Here is a 24,243-nt window from a genome sequence, read left to right on the forward strand (position 1 = left end):
AGCGGTCGATGCCCCGAGGAGAAGCGGCCCGTCAGCCATAAGGTACGGTGCGGTCCGGCCTGGTCCCCTGGGGCCTCGGACAGGGCGGAAAGCTGGGGTCTGCGGGAGAGACCTGAACCCGCCCGGGAGGGCAACGGGAAACACACACCAGGCTGCTCTGGAGCCGTTACAGAGGGGGAAGGAAGCGGCTCCATAGGCATCCAGGGCAACCACTCCTCACATACCATCCGTGACATTGCTGTAAGGAGTGAGGTGTGAGGACAAGGGAGGCGCTGGGCAACTCCGAGGCAATAACTACTCGTACCCTACCTGTACCACGAAAGGGACCAAGGGTCCTGACCCAACACACTGCGCATCCCCTCAAGACGCCCTGGTCAATATAGTTGTCGAAGGGGCCCCCACGAGCAATACCGGGAGGACAAACATCCGGGAAATACCGAAACTCTAGTGGCGGGCAAGCACATGATAAAGGAAACGCCAGCTTGCATGGCGCTGGTTGTGGCTTCACCCGAAACCCGCAAGCATCCAAGGACCGGCCACAAGTGGCAAGCGATACTCCAGGCCCCCCCCTCCGCTACTCTGGGATTACCCCGATGGTTTGACATTGCACTGGGGAAGGAAGACTGCTTAGAGGGGTACTCGGCGAGTCCACTGGGTGGGAATCCGACATAAGATCACACCTGCAGGGGCGGGGTGCAACCATGGGCAAGGAAAAAACGAAAAAACCTACCATACAGAACAGGATCGAACAATACACTGTTCCTTCATCGCAATCTGCCCAGCCCCAGCTCTCTGGGGACATGGAATCTGTGCACGCTCTTTACCTAAGGGACGTCATGGCCGCCATAGCGGACTCTCATACATCTGTGGAGCAGAAGATGGACCAAATAAGCGTGGATGTATCCCTTCTCAGGCACAACCTACAGAAACTGTCTGCGCGCCCTGGAGAAGCAGAGCAGCGCATTTCAAATACAGAGGACGTGCTACAAAACGTGCACCAACAACTCCAAGGGGTCTTGGCCAAGCTAAAAACGCTGGAAGCAAGGGTTGAGGAAGGTGAGGGACGGTCAAGGCATAATAACGTTCGTATACTCGGCATTCCCGAGAAAGAGGAGGGGCCCTGCATGGAACTTTTCCTGGAGCAACTACTAGCCGACCTCTTCGATCTGCAATCTTTTTCAAAAATTTTCTTTATAGAAAGAGCACACCGAATACCCACGGGTAGGCCACTGCCAGGCGCTCCTCCGCGAACTGTAATAGCGAAGTTCTTGAACTATCGGGACCGGGACGCACTCTTGCAGCTTGTTCCATCCAAGGGCACGACTACCTTCAACGGGTCCAGGCTGGCCTTTTTCCCAGACTATACAAGGGAGTTACAGAAAGCAAGGCAATCCTTTGGAAAACTGAAAAGGCACCTGCAATCACTAGGAGTCAAGTACGGCTTGCTCTTTCCTGTGCAGTTGAAAATATACCATAAAGGCACAACAATCCACTTTGACGAACCGGTGAGGCATGGCACTGGGCGGAACAGAACATTGAAGGGGACTGGTTCAATCTGCGAAAAAACAGGATTAAAAACTTTGGACCTCCAGGAACCTGATCAGCGGCCACTACCGGCCCTGCCGAGGGACGAGGGAGACAGGGCCCCGCCTTGACTCCTGACGATGGCTCAACCTCCTGCTTTTGCTGTCCTTTTCTTTTGGTTTTTGTTTTCTTGTTTTGTGGTTGTTTCGACCATGTTATGAAAAACAATAACATGTTTTATTAAAAAAACAGTGTGTTCAGCCGAGTGGGTTGGGCCAGAAGGGGGAATGAAGAGGGATAGCAAAGTTCAGAGGTCATGGAAGATAGTGGATGCCGTGATAGAGTAGTACAGATGGATTTTGAAATCATCCACGAGGAGAAGTTTTGAGGTGGTTGAGAGGAGAGAGGAGCAGAAGTAAGCCCATTCAGAGAGGAACAGGGTGGTAGAGCCAGGGGGCCGGTAGATGGTGGCAATGGTCGGAGAGGAGAGATGACCAACTTGCAGACCAGGCTCTCAAAGGAGGAGTAGGGCTCGGTGGGTATGAGGGAGGAAGGGACCCACTGAGAGAAAATCAAGGCAACCCCACCACCAGCACGGTAAGGGCGGGGCTTGGAAATGATCTTGTAGCCATCTGGGACAAGGGCGTCCAAAGCAGTGACTGAGCTGGCAGTGAACCACGTCTCGGTAAGAGCGAGGGAGTTGAGTCCAAATCTTCAAGGAGGAGGCAGATGTCTGTTTAGTTTTTGTTTTCTGAACGAGCATTAAGTTTGGATAAATGAAGGAGCTCTCCACCTTTTTGGAAGGTTTTCCGAGGAGGGGTACAGTGACGTGGTACACCAGTCTGATTGGGAGGGACAAATAGAGTGGGCAGGGGAGAAGCAGATTTGGGTAGGAAGTTGATGAGGACTGGCAGGCGCCAGTCGAGGAGGAGGAGGAGGAGGAGGAGGAGGAGGAGGAGGAGGAGGAGGAGGAGGAGATTGGGTTGAGGATCCTGAACCAAGATAGTGCCGGTGTGGTAGACATTAATGGTGCACCGAAATAAGCCTGCCAAGAGGACTTCCCACTTGGTGCCACCATTGATGGAAGAGGATGTGACAGGAGAGGGAGTAGAGATGAGGAGTCCTTATATCTGGGAAGGGTACAGAGAAGAGAATATTGGTGAAGACCTGTCTGTAAGTTCCACTGACATAGGTATCTGCTATGGATAGGCCATGGTTGGCTGTCAGGATGTTGGTGCTTTAGCCTCCCAGACTCTGTAAGAGGGAGGGGGTAGGTGATAGTGTAGCAGTTAGAGAAGATAGGAGAGCTGGTGAGTGCCATCAGGGTGCCAGAAGATAGATGGATAGTGGGGTGGTTGCACTGCACAGTCCTAGCCCAAGTTCACCAAGAGGCCTAGTAGTTACAGGGGAACACAAAAAGCGCACACACTGAAATTTGAAAATCAAAACCGGCACAGAATGCAAATGCAGCAGTGGAGCGCAAGATGAAACTAACTCCCTGCTTGGGAGATAGCTGTTCTGCCAACGTTCTTAAAGGAGCACTCAAAGTACTGATCCCCATGATCACCAGACTGATCAACTTCTCGTTTAGTGAAATCTTGGTTCCGCATTCTCTCCGGGAAGCATGGATCACGCCACTGCTTAAAAAGAGCAACTTGGATCCAGCTGTAGCAAAAAACCTCTGGCCATAACAAATGTGCCTTTCTTCCTTAAAATCATGGATAGAGTGGTACATATACAGTTCAGGATTTTGAGGAAAACTGCATGCTGGTCTCGTGCCAATCGGGTTTCAGAGCCGGGCATGGAACCGAAAACGCTATGCTGGACTTAAAATCCAACCTTACCAGAACAGTGGATTTAGGACACCATGCCCTGCTGATGCTGCTGGATCTCACAGCGGACTTTGATCTCTTCGATCACTCCCTTCTTCCCTTCTTGTGGCCTGATCAGGCCTGCTGCTCTAGTATGGCGGCTCAATGGATTACATCCTTCTTGGAGCCCAACACTGCCATAGTGGCAATAGATGGCGCTAAATCCACGCCAACAGCCATGACCTGCAGAGTTCCAGAGGGCTCATGTATTGCTCCCACTTTGTTAAACATCTTCATGTTCTTTGACCAGCTGGGTGTGCACTATACCAACTATGCCGACGACACCCAGGGTGACTATACACAGGACTCCCATGTCATCAATAGTCTATGATGCAATCCAAACCTGGATGGCTTCAAATTCCCTAGCCCTCAATAGGTATAAAACCGAGCTCCTGATTGTGGCCATAGGGCCACGGTTGAAGAAACTCAACCCAGATTACGATAGCTTTGTCATCGCGGGCAGTAGAATCACTGTAGCCAAGTGTCAAGACACTTGGCGTGTGCTTGGAAGCAGAACTCGCCATGAGACCTGGGTATCGCACATCCGATCCTCCTGCGTATATATGACCAAGCTCCTTAATCATATGCGCCCATACATGTCGTCTAACTGTAGATCCCTATTGGCTTCGACCTTGGTGAACACCTGGCTGGATCACTGCAACATTCTGCTGGCCGGTATGTCGCAAGCCAACATCTAATCCCTTCAAGTCACTCAAAATAGCAGTCTGTGCAATCTGTTCTCTCCCGATGAGGCCACATTTCAGATGCTAGAAGGGCCTTACACTGGCTGCCGATAAAGCACAGGATCACTCATAAGATCCTGACTTTCTTACAAATGTTGGACGGCCATCTCTCCCAAATACCTTACAGACCGCATGAAAGTGAATCAGCATCGCTGCAAACGGCGTTCCCTGGATCATTTCAAAATGGTTCAACCAAGGTTTAAACTGTTCAGATTTGGTGGCACAGCTTTTGATGATCAGTTGCAATGGCCTTCCCCTGGCAATAAAAAACAGCAGGCTCACTCCCGGAGTTTAAACAACTGGTTAAACTCACCTGTTTAGCCTGACGCCAGGTTGAAGAGTACCTGCATGTAGTCTTCCCTCCCCTTTGCACTGACCCTTTAACTGTCCGTCCTGTCCAAGTTCATGGTTTTATGTAAGCTCTGAGGCCCATGGGCATATGTGGCCCTCTACAAGAATTAAATAATACAATCACTGGCAGCACTTTAGCGTCAGTATGGGGGAAGCCAACTGAAAAGTGGACAATACTGTGTAGAGGCGCACAGTGGGTGCAGAACTCTTCGGCTTGACGCCGAAAAGGATCCCCACGTATTTGAAGGCCCAAACTGCCATTTGGCAAATTCTAAATATTATTAGAAATCCAGAGGAGAAATATAAACATGTCACCAAGCCTCTGTAGCGTTGTGGAAAGGGAAAGACTAAGACTGCAGAGTGGGAGATGGAAATTGTAAAAACATAGCTTGCTGGGAGCTATACCTCCTACACTGGGAAAGACTAAATTTTGGAGGGTGAGAGAGAACTATGATTGGAATGCTATACCTCACACTGGAAGTTACCAGACTTAGAAAGAGCCATATCTAACTAAGGATTCAAGAAGCAAACTGGATGCTATATTCCAAAGCCCATGATAGTTTGTGTGAGGCCTGCAGATAGGCTTTAGGTCCACTTTCCTCAGTTTGCCACAACAGATAGCAGTTCAAGACTTCAAAAGCCTTAATGGACGTATGTGTTGAATGCATAAGTCCTGCCTTCCACATGTGGCGTTGGCCTTTCATGGTCCTTCAGTTTCATGTTAGCGGCAATGCTGCATTTTCTCTACTTCTCTTTTGTTTGCGGGTGTATGGTCTCTGGTGACCCCTTCTGCCATACAAGATACTGAGGAGGTGTTTGGTGTGTGGCTCAATACAGGTCTGTTGTTGTCCTGAAGTGTCTCGTTTTCCCCAAGCGTTCCATCTGAGGCACAAGACCCAGTAGAGTCCTTGATATCTTTTGTTGTTGCCTATGGGACTTGTGTTCATGGGGGGCTCTTGGCAGATTGGGACCCTTTGGAAGAGGGTTGTTTCCATTTGTGGATTTCTTCATCTGTTGGAGCTTTCATGAGGAGTGCCATGGGTATCAGGCTGGCATTAAGGCCTTCCTCTGAACTTACATTTTAACGGAGTAAATATGCTATATCACAATCAGAATCTGAGAGAATTCTGAGAACAGGAGGGGAGGAACCCTGCATCTCTCACTCTTAACTGCCTCCAGATAGTTCACAGCGCTGGTAACCACCCTCATAGCTTGACTTTCCTGGGCTGTAGGTTTCACCCAGGTTTTGAGAATTGGGTCAGGCACCCCTGAGTTTCTCATGGAAGACACCTGCATATTAGCTTTGTTGTACAGAGCACGAGACATCTTGTCTGCATCAAGTGAGCAGTGAGTGGTTAGACCAGGAATTGTTTTCTTACATGATGTTGGAGGGGATACAGGTGAACATACTATCCATGGTGTAATCGCTGTTAAGGTTTGGGCCTTTAACCGATAAGGTTAGGCCCAGATTCAACTTGTAGGCCACTTGCTCTTGTGCTGGTTTGTTTTTGGAGGTTCATGTCACCCATCCTCACAATTCCTTTGGGTATACTCTATCATTAAAATCTCCACACAGTCATCAAGGAAGGATGAGTTGTGTTTGAAAGGGCGATGACCCACTTGTATCATACGAACATTTGTATTGACTGAGCATTTAAACATACTATACTTGAAGTGGTGGTTTCTGGATGGTGAGAAGTTGCACACAAGGTTCTGTTGCGTTCATTGCTACTGAATCTGCTCCACCCCAGTTTTACTGTGTGGATAGGGCTTTATGCCCCGTCTGCAGCAGTTCACTGGACCTGGTGAAATTGTCCTTGAACCATGTTTCCAAGAGGCATTTGGTTGTCTTCAAAGATGTCTTCAATTTTGATGCAGCAGACCATCTGTTAGTATCTACTCCATGTCCTGTGGGGCTTGGGTTTATATTTCCTGTCTTGCTCTGAGTGAAACAGGAGGGTTAGCACACGTGAGAGTAGACCAATGATTTGAGTTTTTAACACTTACTTTGGTTGACCTTCCAATGACCTGTTGGGTCCAGCTTGTTTGCTAGTCCAGGGATTGAAGGTTTACTCTGTGAATACTTATGTTCTTACTAGTGCTGCAGGAGGTTGACCATGAATGTCCCCTAATTGGTAGTTTGGCCATGAATCCTCTGGTGTGGGTGCCTGGTTTCATCTTTAAGATTGGATATTTATAGGCTCATCTGCTGTAAGTGTGATACAAGTAACACAACAAGAGAATGCTGCATTCCAGTCTGTTATTCTAAATACTCTTGTGCAGGCGCCCTGCCAGTATATAGATGTATTCTAACCAAGACTCTTTGTCTCAACAGCATGAAGGGGTGCCATACTGCCACGTTCCTTGCTATGGATACCTGTTTGGACCAAAAGGTATGCTATACTTAAGGTTTATGGACAGATCATACACAGGACCTGTACTTCTGCTAATTGGGGAGCTGGTGTACATACATTTACTGTCAATGAATGCAAACCAGGGGAAACTTTCCAAGTTGTACAGCACATTTCGAATGGATTGTGTTCTCCCACGTATTCCTCATTTTATGATATTCGTATCCTGGCAGCTTTGCTGCTTCGGAAAAGAAATTCTCGGCAGAGGGCGCTGTGCACGAGGTCGTGGCGTCGCTGTCCCTCGACGGGCACAGTACTGTGTCGAAATCACCATCAGTATAAATAGCTTGTGCCCCGCTCGTTGGCTTCAGTTCTGTTTTTCCGATTTCTTCGCTCTGGAACAGCACGCTTCAAAATTTTCTTCTGAAAATGTCGTCTTCTTTCACGCCTTCTACTCCCAAGATGGGGTTAAAAAAAATGTATTGACTACGGATCGAAGATGTCGATTGCAGATCCTCATTCTCCAGCATGGGGTCTGGCATGGATTCACATGCTCATGAATATTCCCCGTCGTCAGGCTGGGAATCCTCGGTAAAGAAAAAACCAGTATCAGTTTCGTTTCTGATCTGTCTTTCGTAGTAATAACCAATCACTGGTCTCTGCGTCATACTGACCACAGCCAATGACTGCCCTCTACCTAAGCACCGCCTCTGGCAGCCATCTTCAGATTTTTACCGCACGTTCATGTGTTGGGATCCTCGTGCTATTGCTCTCGAGCGTTAGTGCTATTTTTTCACGTTTTTTCTCAAAAACTTCGTTTTTTCGGTCAAAAGAGCCTCAAGCTCCACCGATTCTCCATCCGATCAACGGGGACCCGTGTCGGATTCGTCTGCGCCCCTCAAGGGTGAAGATTTCGTCGAGCTACGCTTTTGGAGGACTCCAGAAGTTTCTCAGGCCCGGTCATGGCCCAGGAGAAGGGGAGCTCGACGCCCGGAAAGCTGTTCAGGGTCTGCCCTGGATGCCAGCTGCAGAACGTCTTCAAGGAGGACGAACACTCTTTTTGTCTTTACTGCCTACATGAGGACAAGACGCACGTGGAGAAGGACTGTACGTGTTGCGACAACATGTCGGAGCGGACCATGAAGGACCGCCATCAACGTCTCGCCAACTGGCTGGAACGGAAGAGCCCGTCCGGCGAGAAGAAGAGGAAGAAAGCCGAGCGGTCTTCTAAGACCTTTGAGGACGCCCCGGCGACGGGGGGGTCCAACATAAGGCCAAGCACCGCGAGTCCGCTGGCACCGGGAGCGCCGAACGGTCGGGCTCTACGGGCGCCAGGCAGGGCGCACCCTCCCCGGCACCATCAACCACGAGCCAACGCTCTGGGTCGGGTAAGAGGAAGGCCGAGCACCCGGCGAAGCTCCTGGAGAGGCCCCGGTCGAGCTCGAAGGCAGAGGGGGAGCGAGGCAGTGTCCCCCCCCCCCCCTCAAGGATAAGGCGGTGAGCGCACCTAGGGTGGTGAAGGCCTTAATCCATCCGGCCAAGCCCTCTATCGAAACTGTCGCGGCGGCCCTGGCTCAGCCTGTGGAGGCTACACCAGTGGTGGCGACCTCGGGGCTCAGACTCTCCATGCCACCTCGGAGGGAGTCCTCTTTTGTGCCCATCGATAGGACCCCCGTGAAATCCCCCGTGGGGAAGAAAAAGGGGGGGCAGGGCGTCGTCGTAGATTCGGCCTCAACCTCGGAGGAGGAGCTGGTCGAAGTCTTAAGCCACGGCCTCGGCGTGGAAGAAGACCGGCCCGTCGGGATAGATCCCGACGCAGGTGACGACAACATCGTCGAGGGTACCGTCTGGGCCCCTGATCGCCCGTCGGATTCCCCTCTGCCAGCGCCACGAGACAACTCGGCGGCCATTTTGTTGGCTATACAGTCCTTATGCTCAAAGATGAGGACGAGACTACCGTTGCCGACGGAACCTCTCCCGTCGGGGGACCCAGAACCGGGACCTTCTGGTGTTCCCCCTACCAAGAAAAGAAGGATCCACCCTCCGCCTCCTTTTCAGCCGTCGCGCCCCTTCCAGCCCTCCTCCCCGTCCACCCGAGGGGATGATACGGGGACTGACACGGCAGCGACGGGTACGGACGACGAGGTATACGACGAGGATGTACCGTCGTCGCCTCCCATCGTTCCACTCCATGATCACCAGGGCATCCGAGCTTTTCCAACTCTGCCCTGAGGAGAAGAAGGAAGGTTTTCCTTTATCAGCGGCGCGAGGCCAAGAGTAAGACGGTCCTCTCAGTGCCTCTATTGGAGGACATTTGGGATGAGGGCCTCACCCTCCTCAAGAACCCTTCCACGACGCCAGCTAGAAGAGACCGGTACGAGAAGAAGTACTGGGTCCCGGACACGCCCCCCTGTGCCTCCGGGCGCAGCCTACCCCGGACTCCGTCGTCTCTGCGGCGGCCAGGAAAAAAGCGGGGGGGGGGGGGGTGTGGCCTCCACATCGACTTCCCCACCGGACGGCGAGGGAAAGAAATTGGACGCTATGGGACGCAGAGTCATCTCGTCTGCGGCGACGACGATTAAAGCGGCCAACGCCTTGGCTATCGTGGCCCGCTACGACAGGGAGCTCTGGTACAAACTGGCTCCCCTGCTGGACTTCTTGCCGGACGACAAGAGGGCAGAGGCCCTGGAGATCCTGCAGGAAGGTGAGGTGGCTTCGGACCACGCCATTACCGTTGCGACGGACATCGCCGACACTGGGTTCCGCCAGTTGGGCAACAGCGTTTGCCTTAGGCGGCGTGGATGGCTCAAGGCAACGGACTTCCGTCAAGATGTTCAGACCAGAGTCCTGGACATGCCCTTCGATGGGAACAACCTGTTTGGGAAAACAGTGGACGATTCCCTTCAGGCCATTAAAGCGGACACCGAGACGGCCCGGGCCCTTGGAGTTCTGCAACAACGACGGACGCCCTTTCGGAGCAGCGGAGACAAGGGCCCCTCCAAAAGTTCCGGCGGCGGTTTCTCCACCTACCGTCAAGCGGCCCGCTCGTCGGCTCAGGAGGCCTACAGAGGACGAGGCAAGTCTGGCGGACCCCGCCGACGTCGCCAAGGAGGTCAAGGCGGCAAAGCCTCGTCGAAGCAGGATTGAACCGACCGTGGGGTCGGGCCCCCACCCAAGCACCCCGGTGGGAGGCCGGCTGGCGAGCTTCGTCAGCGTGTGGGAGTCCATCTCCACCGACCGTTGGGTGCTGGACGCCTTGGCCCGGGGCCACGCGCTCGAGTTTCAAAGAAGGTGTCCGCGCGTCCCCCCCGTGGCCAGGAGAGAACTTCACGTCCCTCAACTTCTCCTGGAGGTAAAGGCGATGCTCAGGAAGGGCGCCATCAAACTCGTCCCAAAGAGGCTTCGGGGCTCCGGAGTTTACTCGAGATACTTCCTCGTGAAGAAGAAGACGGGGGGATGGTGCCCCATCCTGGACCTGCGACGTCTGAACAAGTTCATCAAGGCGCAAAAGTTCCGGATGGTCACCCTCCAGCACGTCCTGGGTCAGCTGGAGGAAGGAGACTTCCTGTCGTCGTTGGATTTGGAGGATGCCTACTTCCATATTCCCATCCTAAAGGGGCACCGAAAATTCCTCAGGTTTGTGGTCCAAGGGCGTCACTACCAGTTCAAAGCCCTCCCCTTCGGACTACGGTCGGCACCCAGGGTATTCACCAAGTGCCTTGCACCGGTGGCGGCGCAGCTGCGCCGCGAGGGGATCCACGTCTACCCCTACCTGGACGACTGGCTCATCCGAGCCAAGACGAGGGAGCTCGCCGTGGATCACACGGCAAGGACCGTCCAACTTCTCACGGACCTGGGATTCTCCGTGAACTACGCCAAGTCTCACCTGGTACCCGCGCAAAACGCACTGTTTCTGGGAGCGAAGCTCGACAGTGTGTCCCTTCTGGCCTCCCCGTCGGAGGAAAGGACAAGGTCCATCCTGGGCAAGGTACAGCGGATGTTGGTTTCCGACGCGGCCAAGGTGAGGTCCATCAAGTCCCTCCTCGGAATGATGTCTTCCTGCATCTACCTCATTCCCATGTGCAGGCTCCGGATGCGCCCGTTGCAGGAGTTCCTGGACGCGCGCTGGATCCAAATGACGGGCAGCTTCGAGGAGAGGATCACACTCGACGAGAGTTTCCGCCGAGCGGTCCGGTGGTGGGGCAACTGCACGCATCTGACGGCGGGCATGGACTTCCAGACCCCAGACCACCAGGAGACAGTGACCACCGATGCCTCCCTGGAAGGGTGGGGAGCGCACACCGAAAATCTGCACGCGAGAGGCCTTTGGCTCCGGACGGAGAAGTCCCTCCATATCAACGTCCTGGAGCTCCGTGCAGTGTGCTGGGCCCTCAGGTCCTTCCTTCCGTCCCTCAAGGGCAAGGTGGTGAGGATCTTCACCGACAACACCACCACCATGTTTTACATCAGGAAACAGGGCGGAACCAGGTCCCCAGCGCTGTCCAAGGAGGCGCAGGACCTGTGGCATTGGGCCGTCGCCCAAAGGATGTTTCTGGTGCCGTTTCATCTGGCAGGGATAAAAAACACCATCGCCGACTCACTCAGCAGGGAGCTGCGCTTGTGCCACGAGTGGGAACTACGGCAGGATCTAGTGGATCGCCTCTTCCGACGGTGGGGCACACCCCAGATCGACCTGTTCGCGACGGCGACGAACTCCAAGTGCCGGAGGTTCGCCAGCAGGTTTCCCCAGGCGAAGAGCATGGGCGATGCTTTCTCGTTCCCCTGGGAGGGCCTGTTCCTCTACGCGTTCCCTCCTTTGCCACTGCTAATCCGGCTCGTCAACCAGCTCAAGAGGTCACGGTGCAGGATGATCCTCGTCGCACCTGCGTGGCCGAGGCAGATATGGTTCCCGGACCTTCTGGACTTGTCAGCGTCCCCGCCAATCAAGCTGCCGGTGGACGCGGATCTACTCTCCAGGCAAGGAGGCGCCATCCTCCACCACGACCCGAAATCGCTGAACTTGCAGGCCTGGCTCCTGCAGCGCTAGAGTTTGGAGGATACGACATACCGGCCGACTGCAGAGAGGTTCTTGCAAAGGCCAGGGCGTCCTCGACTCTTAAATGCTACGGACACAAATGGAAGAGGTTCTCTGTCTGGTGCCACGCACAGAAGATTAACCCTCTACGGATTACGGCTGGCCAAAGCTGGACTGGCACACGCGTCCATCAAGATTCATCTTGCTGCGATCTCCCGATACACCAGAACCAAGGGCCGGACGTCCTTGTGGTCTCATCGTCTGGTGAAAGAGTTCATGAAGGGACTGTTCAGATCGTTCCCGCCGGTGAAGGCTCTGGCCCCGGCGTGGGAGCTCAACGTGGTGCTGACCAAGCTCATGGGACCTCCGTTCGAGCCTCTGCACTCGGCCCCGTTGAAGTTTCTGTCGTGGAAAACAGCGTTTCTTGTGGCCATCACCTCCGCACGACGGGTGGGAGAGATCCAGGCCCTTTCATGCAAGGCCCCGTACTTGACTTTTCACGACACGAGGGTAGTGCTCAGGGCGCACCCCTCCTTCATGCCCAAGGTACCGTCGTACTTCCATCTCAACGAACCCTTGGTGTTGCCTGTGTTCTTCCCGTCGCCTTCGTCGCCGGCTGAGAGGACTTTGCACTCGCTGGATGTGGCTAGAGCGCTGAAGTTCTACGTGGACCGCACGAAGTGCTTTCGGAAGACGTCACAACTCTTTGTGAACTTTGGACCTGTCAATCAGGGGAAGGCTCTCTCGAAGGCTTCCATTTCCAGATGGCTCTCCGGCTGTATCATGTACTGTCATCGGTTGGCAAACCGACCGCTGCCTGGCCGTCCGAGAGCCCATTTCACCAGAGCGATCGCAGCTACCACGGCGTTCCTTTCTGGTGTGCCCCTGCTGGACATATGCAGGGCTGCTACGTGGAGGTCGACGCACACCTTCACGAAATTCTACTGCGTCGATCGGGATTCCAGGGAGGAGTCCAGGGTCGGCCAAGCAGTGCTGCGCAACCTGTTCGCCTGAGGTGAGCCTGGTGAGGAGGTAAGATGCTTAATTTTGAGTTTGATGTACTGCTTAATGTTGAGCCGTTGACACCTCCCGTGGTTGTGCATGTGTGTACTGCTATGTATTCTTTATTCATGAGCATGTGAATCCATGCCAGACCCCATGCTGGAGAAGGAACAAGTTACTTACCTGTAACTGTTGTTCTCCAGCATGGGTCTGGCATGGATGCACATGCGAACCCTCCCGCCTACCCCTCTGCGGCTCTTCACTTGGTCATACTGCCACTTCACGTGCTTCCAAATCTGAAGATGGCTGCCAGAGGCGGTGCTTAGGTAGAGGGCAGTCATTGGCTGTGGTCAGTATGACGCAGAGACCAGTGATTGGTTATTACTACGAAAGACAGATCAGAAACTAAACTGATACTGGTTTTTTCTTTACCGAGGATTCCCAGCCTGACGGGGAATATTCATGAGCATGTGAATCCATGCCAGACCCATGCTGGAGAACAACAGTTACAGGTAAGTAACTTGTTCCATGCGTGTCTTTGGTGCCTAGGTTCAGACCATCGAACCAGCGACTGTGGCTCCTGTCAGTCGATGACGGAGAAGGCCCTTCGTGAGAGGAAATGTAAACTGGCGGTGGGGCGGGAAGCTTCTAAAGCCTCATCAAAAAGACATAAGAAGTCGAGCGATTCGAAAGAATCGTATCGTCGTAAACACTGAGATTTCGATCTCGTAGTAGATCGAGACGCTCTTCATCTACCTCTTCAAAAAAAGTTAAAAGGAGACGTAGATCTCCCTCTTCATCCTCCGATACATCTACAGAGTTGGTACGATGCCCGACTAAGTCGGATTCCCCAAGAAAATCTGAAGATTTTAGAAGGAAGATGATGGAAGTCTTTGAGAATGCGGCCTCAAGCCCCACAAAGAAGCTTCAAAAGAGCCAGACCTCAGTCGCTCCGTTGGACGACAGGGAAGTCAGGAACTACTGTGGTAAAACCCAGTAGTATGGGTGAAACTCGTAAAACTCGAGTCGACGTCAAATCGTCAAAGATTCCTCGAATCGAGTGCTTCCCCCATACTGTATAAAAGACAAGCCATTCAAACCATCGTCGACGCCATCGGTGCCGAAGGCTTCGACATCGAAGCTAAAAGCGTCTTCGAGGCCTTTGTCAAAGACATCATCAGTGTCCTCGAAGACTCCTTCGATACCATTGAAGGTTCCTTCGATTCCTTTGACCCAAACTCATGAACAGGAAGGAGATTTACTCCTTTACCTAAATCAGACTTCTTTAAGTCTATGCCTTCCATTTTTGAAGAAAGTGGCTCTAAAGAAGAGGAGGTTTCTCCTTTTTGAGTACAATATGGTACTAGAGAGGTCCCAGAAGAATTAATTGATCCAGAATCGAAAATGAGACCTGTGTGATACCCTTCACTCTGCTAGTGGCATTGGTACGTCACCTAAGCTAGAGTTTGCAAAACCTGACCCTGCAGAACATGCAGATTCAGGGTACAGGAGTTTAATGAATAGTGTTGGAATACATGGGCTGGGGTAGAACCTCACCCACTTTTGATCAGGGCCCCCAGAAGGATCCAGTTCTCCCCTTCCATAGGGCACTTCAAAGAACGGTAGAAAAAAAATGGGGAAGTTCCTGATACTATTGCTGCAGTCAACAGTAATTTTCCTAAGAAGTATAGAACTTCTAGTTCTGATCCTGATTATTTAAGCAGGCATCCCACTCCAAAAAGTCTGGTTATTCAGGCTGCAACTTCCTCAAAGCAGACCGCATATCCATTTATCCTCCCGGATAGAGAGGATAAGAAGATGGATGCTTGGGCCCGTAAGGTTTACTTTGGGTAGCCTGGCTCTCAAGTCAACTAATGTCACCTGTACCATGGCCAGGTTCAGCCATCCCCTGTGGGACTGCATTTCGGCGGCGGCTGAACATATTCCGGGAGGCGTGGAAAGGAAAGGCTTTTTGAATATTGTCAAAGACGGAAAGGTGGCAATGGGGGAATGTCTCAAGTCTGGACTGGATACTGCTGATAGAATCAGCAGATCCATGGCTGCAAGCACAGTGCTACGCAGATTTGCGTGGTTGAGGAAGTCGGGGTTTGCATCAGATGTGCAGGCCAGACTTCTCAACATGCCTTTTGATGGCTTGAGGCTGTTTGGTAGTAAGGCTGATGAAAGCCTAGAAAAACTACAGACCTCAAAAGCGGCAGCTAAATCTCTAAGCGCCTCCATGCGACAGCCCCAGAAACCCTATTCGGGCTCATCTTCCTGGAGAGGTCATTCTTTTCGCTACTACTTCTCTTTTGGTAGAGGAAGAGGACAGGCCGTTCAGAGACGAGAGAAATGTCGCTCGTGGGGGACGAGGAAAAAGTGCAAAACCGGCCTAAGGAACGGCATCTTTGGCCTCAGCCGCTCCTGCAGCCGCCTCCAAATCACTCTGAGGCCTTATCACGCAAAACCCCGGTGGGAGGCAGACTCTCTCAGCATCTGAAAGAATGGCGGGGCATTACTTCAGATGCTTGGGCACTGGAGACAGTAGCCCAAGGTTACTGCCTTCCCTTCCTAAAAAGGCCTTAGGACCATCCACCGGGAACCAACTGTCAAAATTCCAGATCCGCCCCTGTTGCAGGAAATTTTATCCCTGCTAGAGAAAGGTGCAATAGAACAGGTACCTGTAGCGGAGAGGAACAAAGGTTGGTACTCCCCGCCCCCCCCTACTTTCTCATTCCAAATGGACGACGGAGGATTGAGACCCATATTGGACTTAAACTTGAACAAGTTCCTCAGGAAGGACACTTTCAAGATGGTAACCCTTTCTCAGATCCTTAAGGCTCTCCAACTCCAAGACTGGTTGGTATCATTGGTACTTCAGGATGCTTACTTTCATGTGGCAATCCATCCCAAGCACAGAAAGTACCTGAGGTTCGCGGTTGGCGGTTCTCACTTTCAGTTTCGAGTTGTGCCATTCAGGCTGACCTCCGCTCGAGGGTTTTCACCAAATTGATGGCTGTTGTGGCAGCGAATCTCAGGAGAGGGGGGATTCATGCCTACCCCTACCTGGACGATTGGTTGATCAAGGCGCATTCTTCCGAACAAGCTCAGGAACATCTGTCGATCACCTGTCACTTCCTTCACAAACTGGGCTTCCCTCAATTTCAAGAAGTCTCACATGAAACCATCCCAAAAGCTCCAGTTTATCGGAGCAGTTTTGGACTCTTCCTCGGGCAAAGCCCCGCCTCCCGAGGTGAGAGCTCTCCACATTCTGCAGATGGTAACAAAATTCCAGAATGCCCTAGCATCTGCCGGCCTCGATTTTCTGAGGTGGTTCGGCCTCATGGCATCCTGCATTTTTCTGGTGCCAGAGTCCAGGTTGAGAATGAGATCCCTTCAATGGGCCCTCAGAACTCAGTGGTCCCAGTTCTCAGGGAGTTTGTCAGATCTTCTGACGCCTCACTCATGGGGTGGGGAGCCCATACCAACGATCTGACAATCAGTGGTCGTTGGTCTCCATCGGAGTCCAAACTATGAATCAACCTATTGGAGCTGAGGGCAATCAGACTAGCGCTGAAGGCCTTACTGCCCTGTGTTAGGGAGAATTCTCATTCTATGTCTAATTTGCCTCACCTACTGAGTCCCCAAGCAGCTTTGCTGGATTTCTGTAGTTTATTTTTTCCACTTGGTAAGAGTGTGCCTCTTTTTCCCACTCTTAACTGTGTTTTGTCATGTGCATTTCTACTCGTTGTGTGATCTTGGACTCTGGAGCACCCCACTCCATGAGCCCAACTTGTTGTGTGTTACACAGCACCTTCAGTGCAGTAACACAGGGTTGTCTCTAAGACTTCCCAATGACTCATTTTTCTGGGGCTGACTACTGTCCCCCAGAATCAGGTAAAGTTGCCATTAACTTTACATAGTCACTTTTAACTACAGACCCAGTACAACCCATCTTACATGGAGTACTGGAAAGGGTTAAATCCTACCCCTTGTTGTCTGTGCCTCTCTGAGCTTTTGCTCTTTTAAGATTTAGACTTGGCGGGTGGCAGTGGTATCTACCCTAATTGTTCTATCACAATTCTACAATATACACGTGGTATTGTTTTAGGCTATTATATTAGCCTCGAACATGAACCCGCTTGACCAAATACTCTTTCTTTTGGCTCCGGTCGGGTTTATTCGCCATTTCTTTTGTTAAAGTCCTTCTTGTGTTTTACTTTGCGCTGCAAACCATTTTTGCCTTTTTGTTCACTGTCTTTTGGCGGGCTTCTGCCAAGATGCCCTCCTCTGGGCGCCTGGGTGTCTAGGTTGGTAGATGTGAGGGAGGGTTGTAGTCACACCCTGCACAGGGTATCCTAGGAAACCCAAGTCGCAGTTTGCCATGATTGGCTGAGTTGGCTGTCCAGGCCGGACAACCCCCCCCCCCTGCTGCGTGGTTGACAGCCAGGCTGTGTGAATGGGGGATTTTCGCATAAGAGGCAGGACTCTTGGGCTGGAAGTCAGTCGCCACTCGAACTACAAGGAACCAAAGAGAAGCAGAGAAGACGGCTGCTGCAACTACCCCGTCCCGGTGAAGCCCTGCTGCAGTCCTGAGCTATCTACCCTTCGATGACCAGAGAAGATCCAGTCCGGAGTCTTCTTCCCTTGAGCCTGGTGGGGTCAACCCGCTCATCTTCCACAGCCAGCGGATCCTCTTGGTGGTCGAAATCGCTGCACACTGCTGTAGTGGTCTGGAGAACCATCTCAAGAGCCTCTCCTGTTTGGAACCGTGGGTCTGCAGGAAACTACCAGGAACAACTGCCGTGGCACCATCTTCTTCCTTGAATAAGGTACTGTGTTCTGCTTCGAGGAACCAGGGTGAATCCCTTTTCTCCTCCTCCAAGGCTTGTCCTTGTCTTCCTTCCCTCTTATAACTTTTGCTTCCTCTGTTGACAATATCCAAGTACTCCTGGCAACGTTTAATCTTGACCTGTCTGACTGTGATCCTCGACAACCGGAACCCGGTTTCACTTGACACTGGCTCCGGCCTATTGACTTTTGTATTTCTGTTAGCAAGTGTTCTCTGATTCTGTCTGCCTTGACAAAAGTATTGCCTACGATTTTTGCCCCCAACTCTCTCTGGTTAGCCCAGGTGCTAAGTGTGTTTTGCCCCAGTAACATTTCGTACCGCGGATTCGCGTTTCTTTAATACGACCGAGCTGTCAAAAAGTGATCACATATGTATTCCCGGTAACGTCTTTTGTTTTACAACACCGGTCCGCCAAAACATAAGTTACTTACCTTGAGTTATTCTGTGCCAAGAGAATTGGTTGTTTGTAGTGTATTTTTCGTGTGGTTTTGAATTTATAGAAGTGTTGTGTTTTTCATAGATGGTTTAAAAATAAATGTACTTATTTTTTACCTGAAACCTTGAGTCAGTGTTTGCTCGAGTCACAGTAATTGTGGTCCCTTTGTGTAATCTCTGCTACTGCTCATATACTCCTGAGCTACCACTTTAACATAGTAGTACAGGCTTGTACCAAAGGTGAACTTGTATTACCACTTGTAGTCTTAATTGTGTGTAGTGGTCCCTAAGGGCACAGCACAGGATTCTGCCTAACACCCTCTGTACAGGGAAAGAATGTCCTGATAATGATGGACAACATGGTGGCCATGTACTACCTCAACAAGAGAGGAGGCGTAGGGTCACTACCACTGTGCAGAGAGGCAATGCAGCTCTGGTTCTGGGCAATATGAGAAGGAATCTCTCTATCGGCAGTTCACCTAGCCGGAGAGCAGAACACGGCGGCAGATGCTCTGAGCAGGCAGACCACAATCTCCCACGAGTGGGAGCTAGCGCAGGAAGTCCTCCTAGAGATTTTCACCCTTTCTGGAACCCCTCAAGTGGATCTGTTCGCAACCACGGTAAATGGAAGTGCGAACAGTAATGCTCAAGGGAATGTCCTCCGAGAGGAGCTCTAGTAGATGCATTTGTGGTGGACTGGAAGTTTCCACTTCTGTACGCGGTTCCTCCAGTCCCTGTGATTCCAAGTAATCAGGAGGTTGAGAAAGTTCAGGAAAACCATGACCCTAATTGCCCCAGATTGGGCCAGGAGGACGTGGCACCTGGATCTTCTGGACATGTCCATCTTACCTCCAATACGTCTTCCGCAAACAGAGGATCTTCCCCCGCAAGAGGAAGGTCGGGTTCTCCATCCAGAGGTCAAGACACTCGACCTTCACACATGGTTTCTGAGAGGTTGAGATACAAGGATTGGGATCTTCCGGATGACGTAATGGAGATTTTGCTTTCGGCCAGAAGGCCAGCAACAAAATCCTTGTACCGGTGTTGTTGGAACAAATTCAGTAACTGGAGCAAGGATAAGGATGTGGGCCCTTTTCAATGTAGCACCCCAATAATGCTCTCTTTCCTATTGCATTGGCCATTCTGGGGCTCCAGTTCGGAACAATTAAAGGATATCTAGCTGCGCTGTCCATTTTCAAGCGCTCCTCAGAAGAGGTTTCTTACTTCAAAATTCCATTGATAATTCAATTCCTGAAAGGGCTTACTATGTATACCCTCAAGTCCCCTTTCATGTCCCAACTTGAGATTTAAATCTAGTACTTACGTTTCGAGGGGATTGGGTCCCCCGACGTATTCCATACCTGACAGGTAATCGCCACAGCTGTGCTGCTTCGTAAAATTGTCTGTGTCCTGCATCGCTGACGCCGATACGCTGTCCTCGAGGGCTTCGGTCGAGCCGATGTCACCGGATGTTATAAGTAGGGCGCACAACGCCCGTAGCCTCAGTTCAGTTTTTTCCGTGAACGTGTTCGCTTCGGAGATCTCGGCGCGCCTCAGTTCTTCTGAGCTGTTCTGTCGGTTTTTTGAACTAGATTTCCATGATGTCTTTGTCTTTTTCTACCCCGCGGCCGGGTTTCAAGAAGTGTCAGGACTGTGTTTCCAAGATGTCGCTGACGGACCCGCACAACGCCTGCCTCTGGTGCCTCGGTGAGGACCACGCCACAGACGATTGTGACGATTGCCAGGCGTTAACTTCAAAGGCCTTGCGGGAGCGTAAGAAGAAGCTTTCTGTAGGTAAGGTGTCCAAGCCTCGGAAGTTGAAATCCACTGGGCTTTTGACTTACAATTCGAGGGGCAACTCTACGCATCATCGGCGTAAATCCAGGAGGTCTTGGTACCGGAGCGGGTCCCCCCATTCCTCTGCCTCTTCAAGGCACTCACGGAAGCGCCATCATCAGTCCTCGTCTGAGGACTCCACCCATCGGCGGGTTGCTACTTGCACCAAGCATTCCACCCCCGGTCGGACAAGGTGTATCGCTCTAGCCATGCCCGCTCCAGGTCCTCAACGCCATCGAGACCGTCTGAGCCTGTGAGGTCTTCGAAGAAGACGTCAACGTCTTTGGCACCAACACCGTCGAAGGACTCTCGAGGCTCCACCTCCGAGGAAGCCATCGGCGCCGAGGCTGTTGAATGACACGCTCGGGGCTCCGCCCTCGAGGCCTGTGTCGAAGCATCAGCGCCACGCTCGACGTCGACGCTGATTCCGTCAACGCCCTCGAAGCCTTTCGAGGAGGATTTTTCAGAGATGCCCCGGAGACCGGTGGAAACCCTGAGGAAGGCTCTGGCCAAGTCCAAATATGTGCCCTCATCCAGGGATTTATTCCATCCTCTTGGCTATATTTCTGAGGTGGATGAAGGGTCTGATGATGGTATGGTTCCTGAGGAGGTTCCTGATAATCTATTATCTGTTTATAGCCAGTTAGAATACCTGCGTCAGTCGTTGCACGACGCCAGTGGTCTGGACACCTCCCCGGAGGTTGAGTTTGGCAGGCCTGAGCCGTGTACGCATGCTGAATCCTCGTACCGGCGCCTCATGTCGAGGGTCACGAATAGTTGGGGTGGTCTGTGCCACCAGGTGATTTTCTGCAGGATGACCTTACAGATATCTTGGACCAAGGTCCACCAACTGACCCGGTATTGCCATTCCATATGGCCTTGCAAAGAAGGGTGGCTGCGGCTTGGACTGCTCCGGAGAGTCTCCCAGCAGTGGGCAAGTCTTTGCCGAAAAAATACTGTCCTGCCAGTTGCGACCCCAGCTACTTGACTACGCTCCCCACTCCAGAGAGTTTGGTGGCGCAGGTGGCTACGGGCCCGGAAAAACAGGCATCGTACCCTACCATCCCTCCTGATAGGGACGACAAAGGTTTTGATGGCTGGGCGAAGAAAGTGTTTTCTTCAGGAGGTATGGCTTTACAGGCAGCCAACTCCATGTGTGCCTTAGCACGTTTCACTCATACTCTGTGGAATTGGGTCTCTTTGGTGGCTGAACATATTCCCGAAGGGGAGGAACGGGATGGCTTTCTTGCTCTTGTTCAGGATGGCACGGATGCCATGTGTGAATCCATTCAGTCGGGTCTGGACTGGCAGATTGTGTCAGCCGGTCCATGGCGGCGAGCACTGTAATGCACAGATATGCGTGGTTGCGGAGGTCGGGGTTTGCTCCTGATGTGCAAGCCCGGCTTCTCAACATGCCCTTTGATGGTGAACATCTTTTTGGCAGCAAGGCTGACAAGAGCCTTGAGAGGTTGCAAAACTCCAAAGCTGCAGCAAAGTCGTTGAGCGCTGCAGTTCGCCAACCTCTGCCTTTTCGTCCTAGGGGACAGCAATGCAGGGGAGGTTCCTTTCGGTACTACTCTTCCTTTGGGTGATTGAGAGGGGGCTGCAAGAGGCCACCGTAGGAGTGCCAGAGGTGGAAAGCAAGGTACTCGAGGTGCCAGAGCCGCTCGGGCAGTTGCCTCTTTACCCTCAGGCACTGCCGCAGCCACTTCAGCTCAGTCATGAGGCCTTGTCCTATGGTTCGCCGGTTGGGGGAAGGCTGGCGCAGCATTTTGTAGAATGGCGTGCCATTACTTCAGATGTGTGGGTTCTCAAGATCATAGTCCATGGCTACTGTCTTCCTTTCCGGCAGAGGCCTCGTGACAATCCACCAGGGAATCTCTTTGAAGAGTCTGGATCCGATCCTGGTGCAGGAAATCAAATACCTGCTGGAGAAAGGCACCATAGAACTGGTGCCTATAGCGCAGAGGAACAAGGGATGGTATTCCCCTTAGTTTTTTGATTTCGAAGAAAGACGGGGGATTGAGACCCATCATGGACTTGCGTGGGCTGAACAAGCTCCTCAGGAAGGACAAGTTAAAGATGGTAACTCTCTTTCTCAAGTCCTCTAGGCCCTTCAACTTCAGGATTGGTTGGTGTCTCTCGACCTACGCCGTAAAAAAAATCTGAAGCAGCACAGCTGTGGACATTACTGTCAGAGATGTGGAATACATCGGAGGAACATCCCATCGAAAGAACGTTACCAGGTAAGATAAGTAACTTGTTTGTCTTGTTAGATCTCAAGACGTCGATTCATAGGTAGACTGGCTGATGGGGAAGAACCTCGCAGTAAACACTACCCTTGCGATCTACAACACTGTTCAAGTGACGGTTACGCTAAATACTCCACTGCGCAATTTAGAGTGTATTGTTTCAAACGCATGATGCTGACCCTGAGGAAATTCGACTGATGGGTGAAAATGCCACGTTAAATACTTCCCTGAATGGCTCATAATACTGTGCGATTGTCGGAATGTGAAGTAGAAAAAATAACATAAAACGTAACGATAATAGTGCATTAACTTTACTCCTACGATAAGAGGGACTACAGCCAGTTGGAAATATTGGCGGATGACTCCGTACTATTACCAACTAATAAGTCAAAGCGACACATGCTTCCAACTTTGGAAAAAGAACTGGAAGTCGAGGGAAAAATGGGGCTCTTGTTGCATCCTAATTTCCCATATCAATTGGCTGGTGACGCAAGTGATGTGGAACCGTTGATAAATCATCTGACGCAAGCCATATCTGAGGTACTGGATTCGGAACTGGTCTTGGATATGGGCAAAATTGCGAGTACAGTGATGAGCAATATAGATAGGTTAACGCTGGATTCAGCACTCAATCACAGTGACTTGGAAGAGCCCAAGGATGTTATCTCAAAACCCAACTGCACAATGCCTGAAACAGGAGTGGAAGATCTAGAAGGGGTTTGTCACCTCAACTCAATCTGGTCCCCACTTTCGTTCATGATCGCCTACGGGAATGGGATGATAAAGCCATGACTGTGCGACATACTGCTTCATTACCAGTGGTGACTGCTACAGCCTTCCTTGGGCTCAGGTCCGGCGCCTCTTCTCAAACCAACACTGAAAGCAGAACTCAGCAGGAGGCGGAACTTGAAGGCGTTTTGGTGATACTATTGCAAATTATGCAAACTTTACCCCACAGAGATTTCTTTGGGCCCAAGGGGCCTGCAATCACTGGACATCGCAAGCAAAGCACTGTTAGGGATAATTCTCATTTTATGGCTAATTTACCTCACCTAGTGAGTCCCCCAGCAGCTTTGGTGGACTTCTGGGGTTTATCTTTTCACTTGGTAAGAGTGTGAGCTTTTCCCCCACTCTTACCCATGTTTTGCCATGTGTCTTTTACCTGTTTTTATGATTGTGGACTCTGAAGTACACCACTTCAGTAGCCCCCTTCTTTTGTGTTACAAAGCACCTTCTGTGCAGTAACACAGGGTTGTCTTTTAGACTTCCCACCGACTCCATTTCTGATGCTGACTACAGTCCCCCAGAAAAGGGTAACGTTGCCATTAACTTTACTTAGTCAATTTTCCACACATCAAGTACACCTCATCTCCCATGGATTACTGGAAAGGGTTACTTCGTACTCCTTTGTATCTGTACCTCCTAGAGCATTGTTTTGCTCTTTGTAACATTTAGATTTGGCTGGTGGCAGTGGTATCGACCCTAACTTTTCTACAGCGATTATACTATATAAAAGTGGTATTGTTTTAGGCTATTATATTAGCCTCAAACTTAAACCCGCTTGACCAAATACTTTTTCTCTTGGCTCCGGTCGGGTTTATTTGCCATTTCTTTTTGTTAAAGTCCTTCTTGTGTTTTACTTTGCGTGGAAAACCAGGTTTGCCTCCTTTGTTCACCGTCTTTTGGCTGGCTTCTGCTCAGAAGCCCTCCTCCAGGCGCCTGGGTGTCTAGGGGGGCTGAATGTGAGGGAAGGGTGTAGTCACCCCCTGCAAAGGGTATCCTAGGAAACCCAAGTCGCACTTTGCCATGATTGGCTGAGGTGGTTGTCCGGGCCGGACAACCCCCCAGCTGCGTGATTGACAGCCAGGCTGTGTGAATGGGGTTTTTTCGCATAAAAGGCAGGTCTCTTGGGCTGGAAGTCAGAGAGTCACCGCTGGAACTGCAAGGAACCGAACTGAAGAGAAGCGGAGAAGACGGCTGCTGCAACTACC

General features: G+C 51.5%; 1 protein-coding gene across 2 annotated transcripts in view; it reads left to right on the forward strand.

The window, feature by feature from the left end:
* The window catches only part of CRIP3 (cysteine rich protein 3), a 1,016,009-nt gene that overhangs the window by 550,536 nt on the left and 441,230 nt on the right, over positions 1–24,243 (forward strand). For both annotated transcript variants that reach the window (XM_069608868.1, XM_069608869.1), the window contains exon 7: positions 6,825–6,882. In XM_069608868.1, coding sequence (XP_069464969.1) covers positions 6,825–6,882 — 58 coding nt within the window. The remainder of the gene's footprint in view (positions 1–6,824; positions 6,883–24,243) is intronic.

Source organism: Ambystoma mexicanum, chromosome 4q (assembly GCF_040938575.1).
Source record: "Ambystoma mexicanum isolate Mex_15411 chromosome 4q, UKY_AmexF1_1, whole genome shotgun sequence".
In the NCBI taxonomy this organism is placed as follows: domain Eukaryota; kingdom Metazoa; phylum Chordata; class Amphibia; order Caudata; family Ambystomatidae; genus Ambystoma; species Ambystoma mexicanum.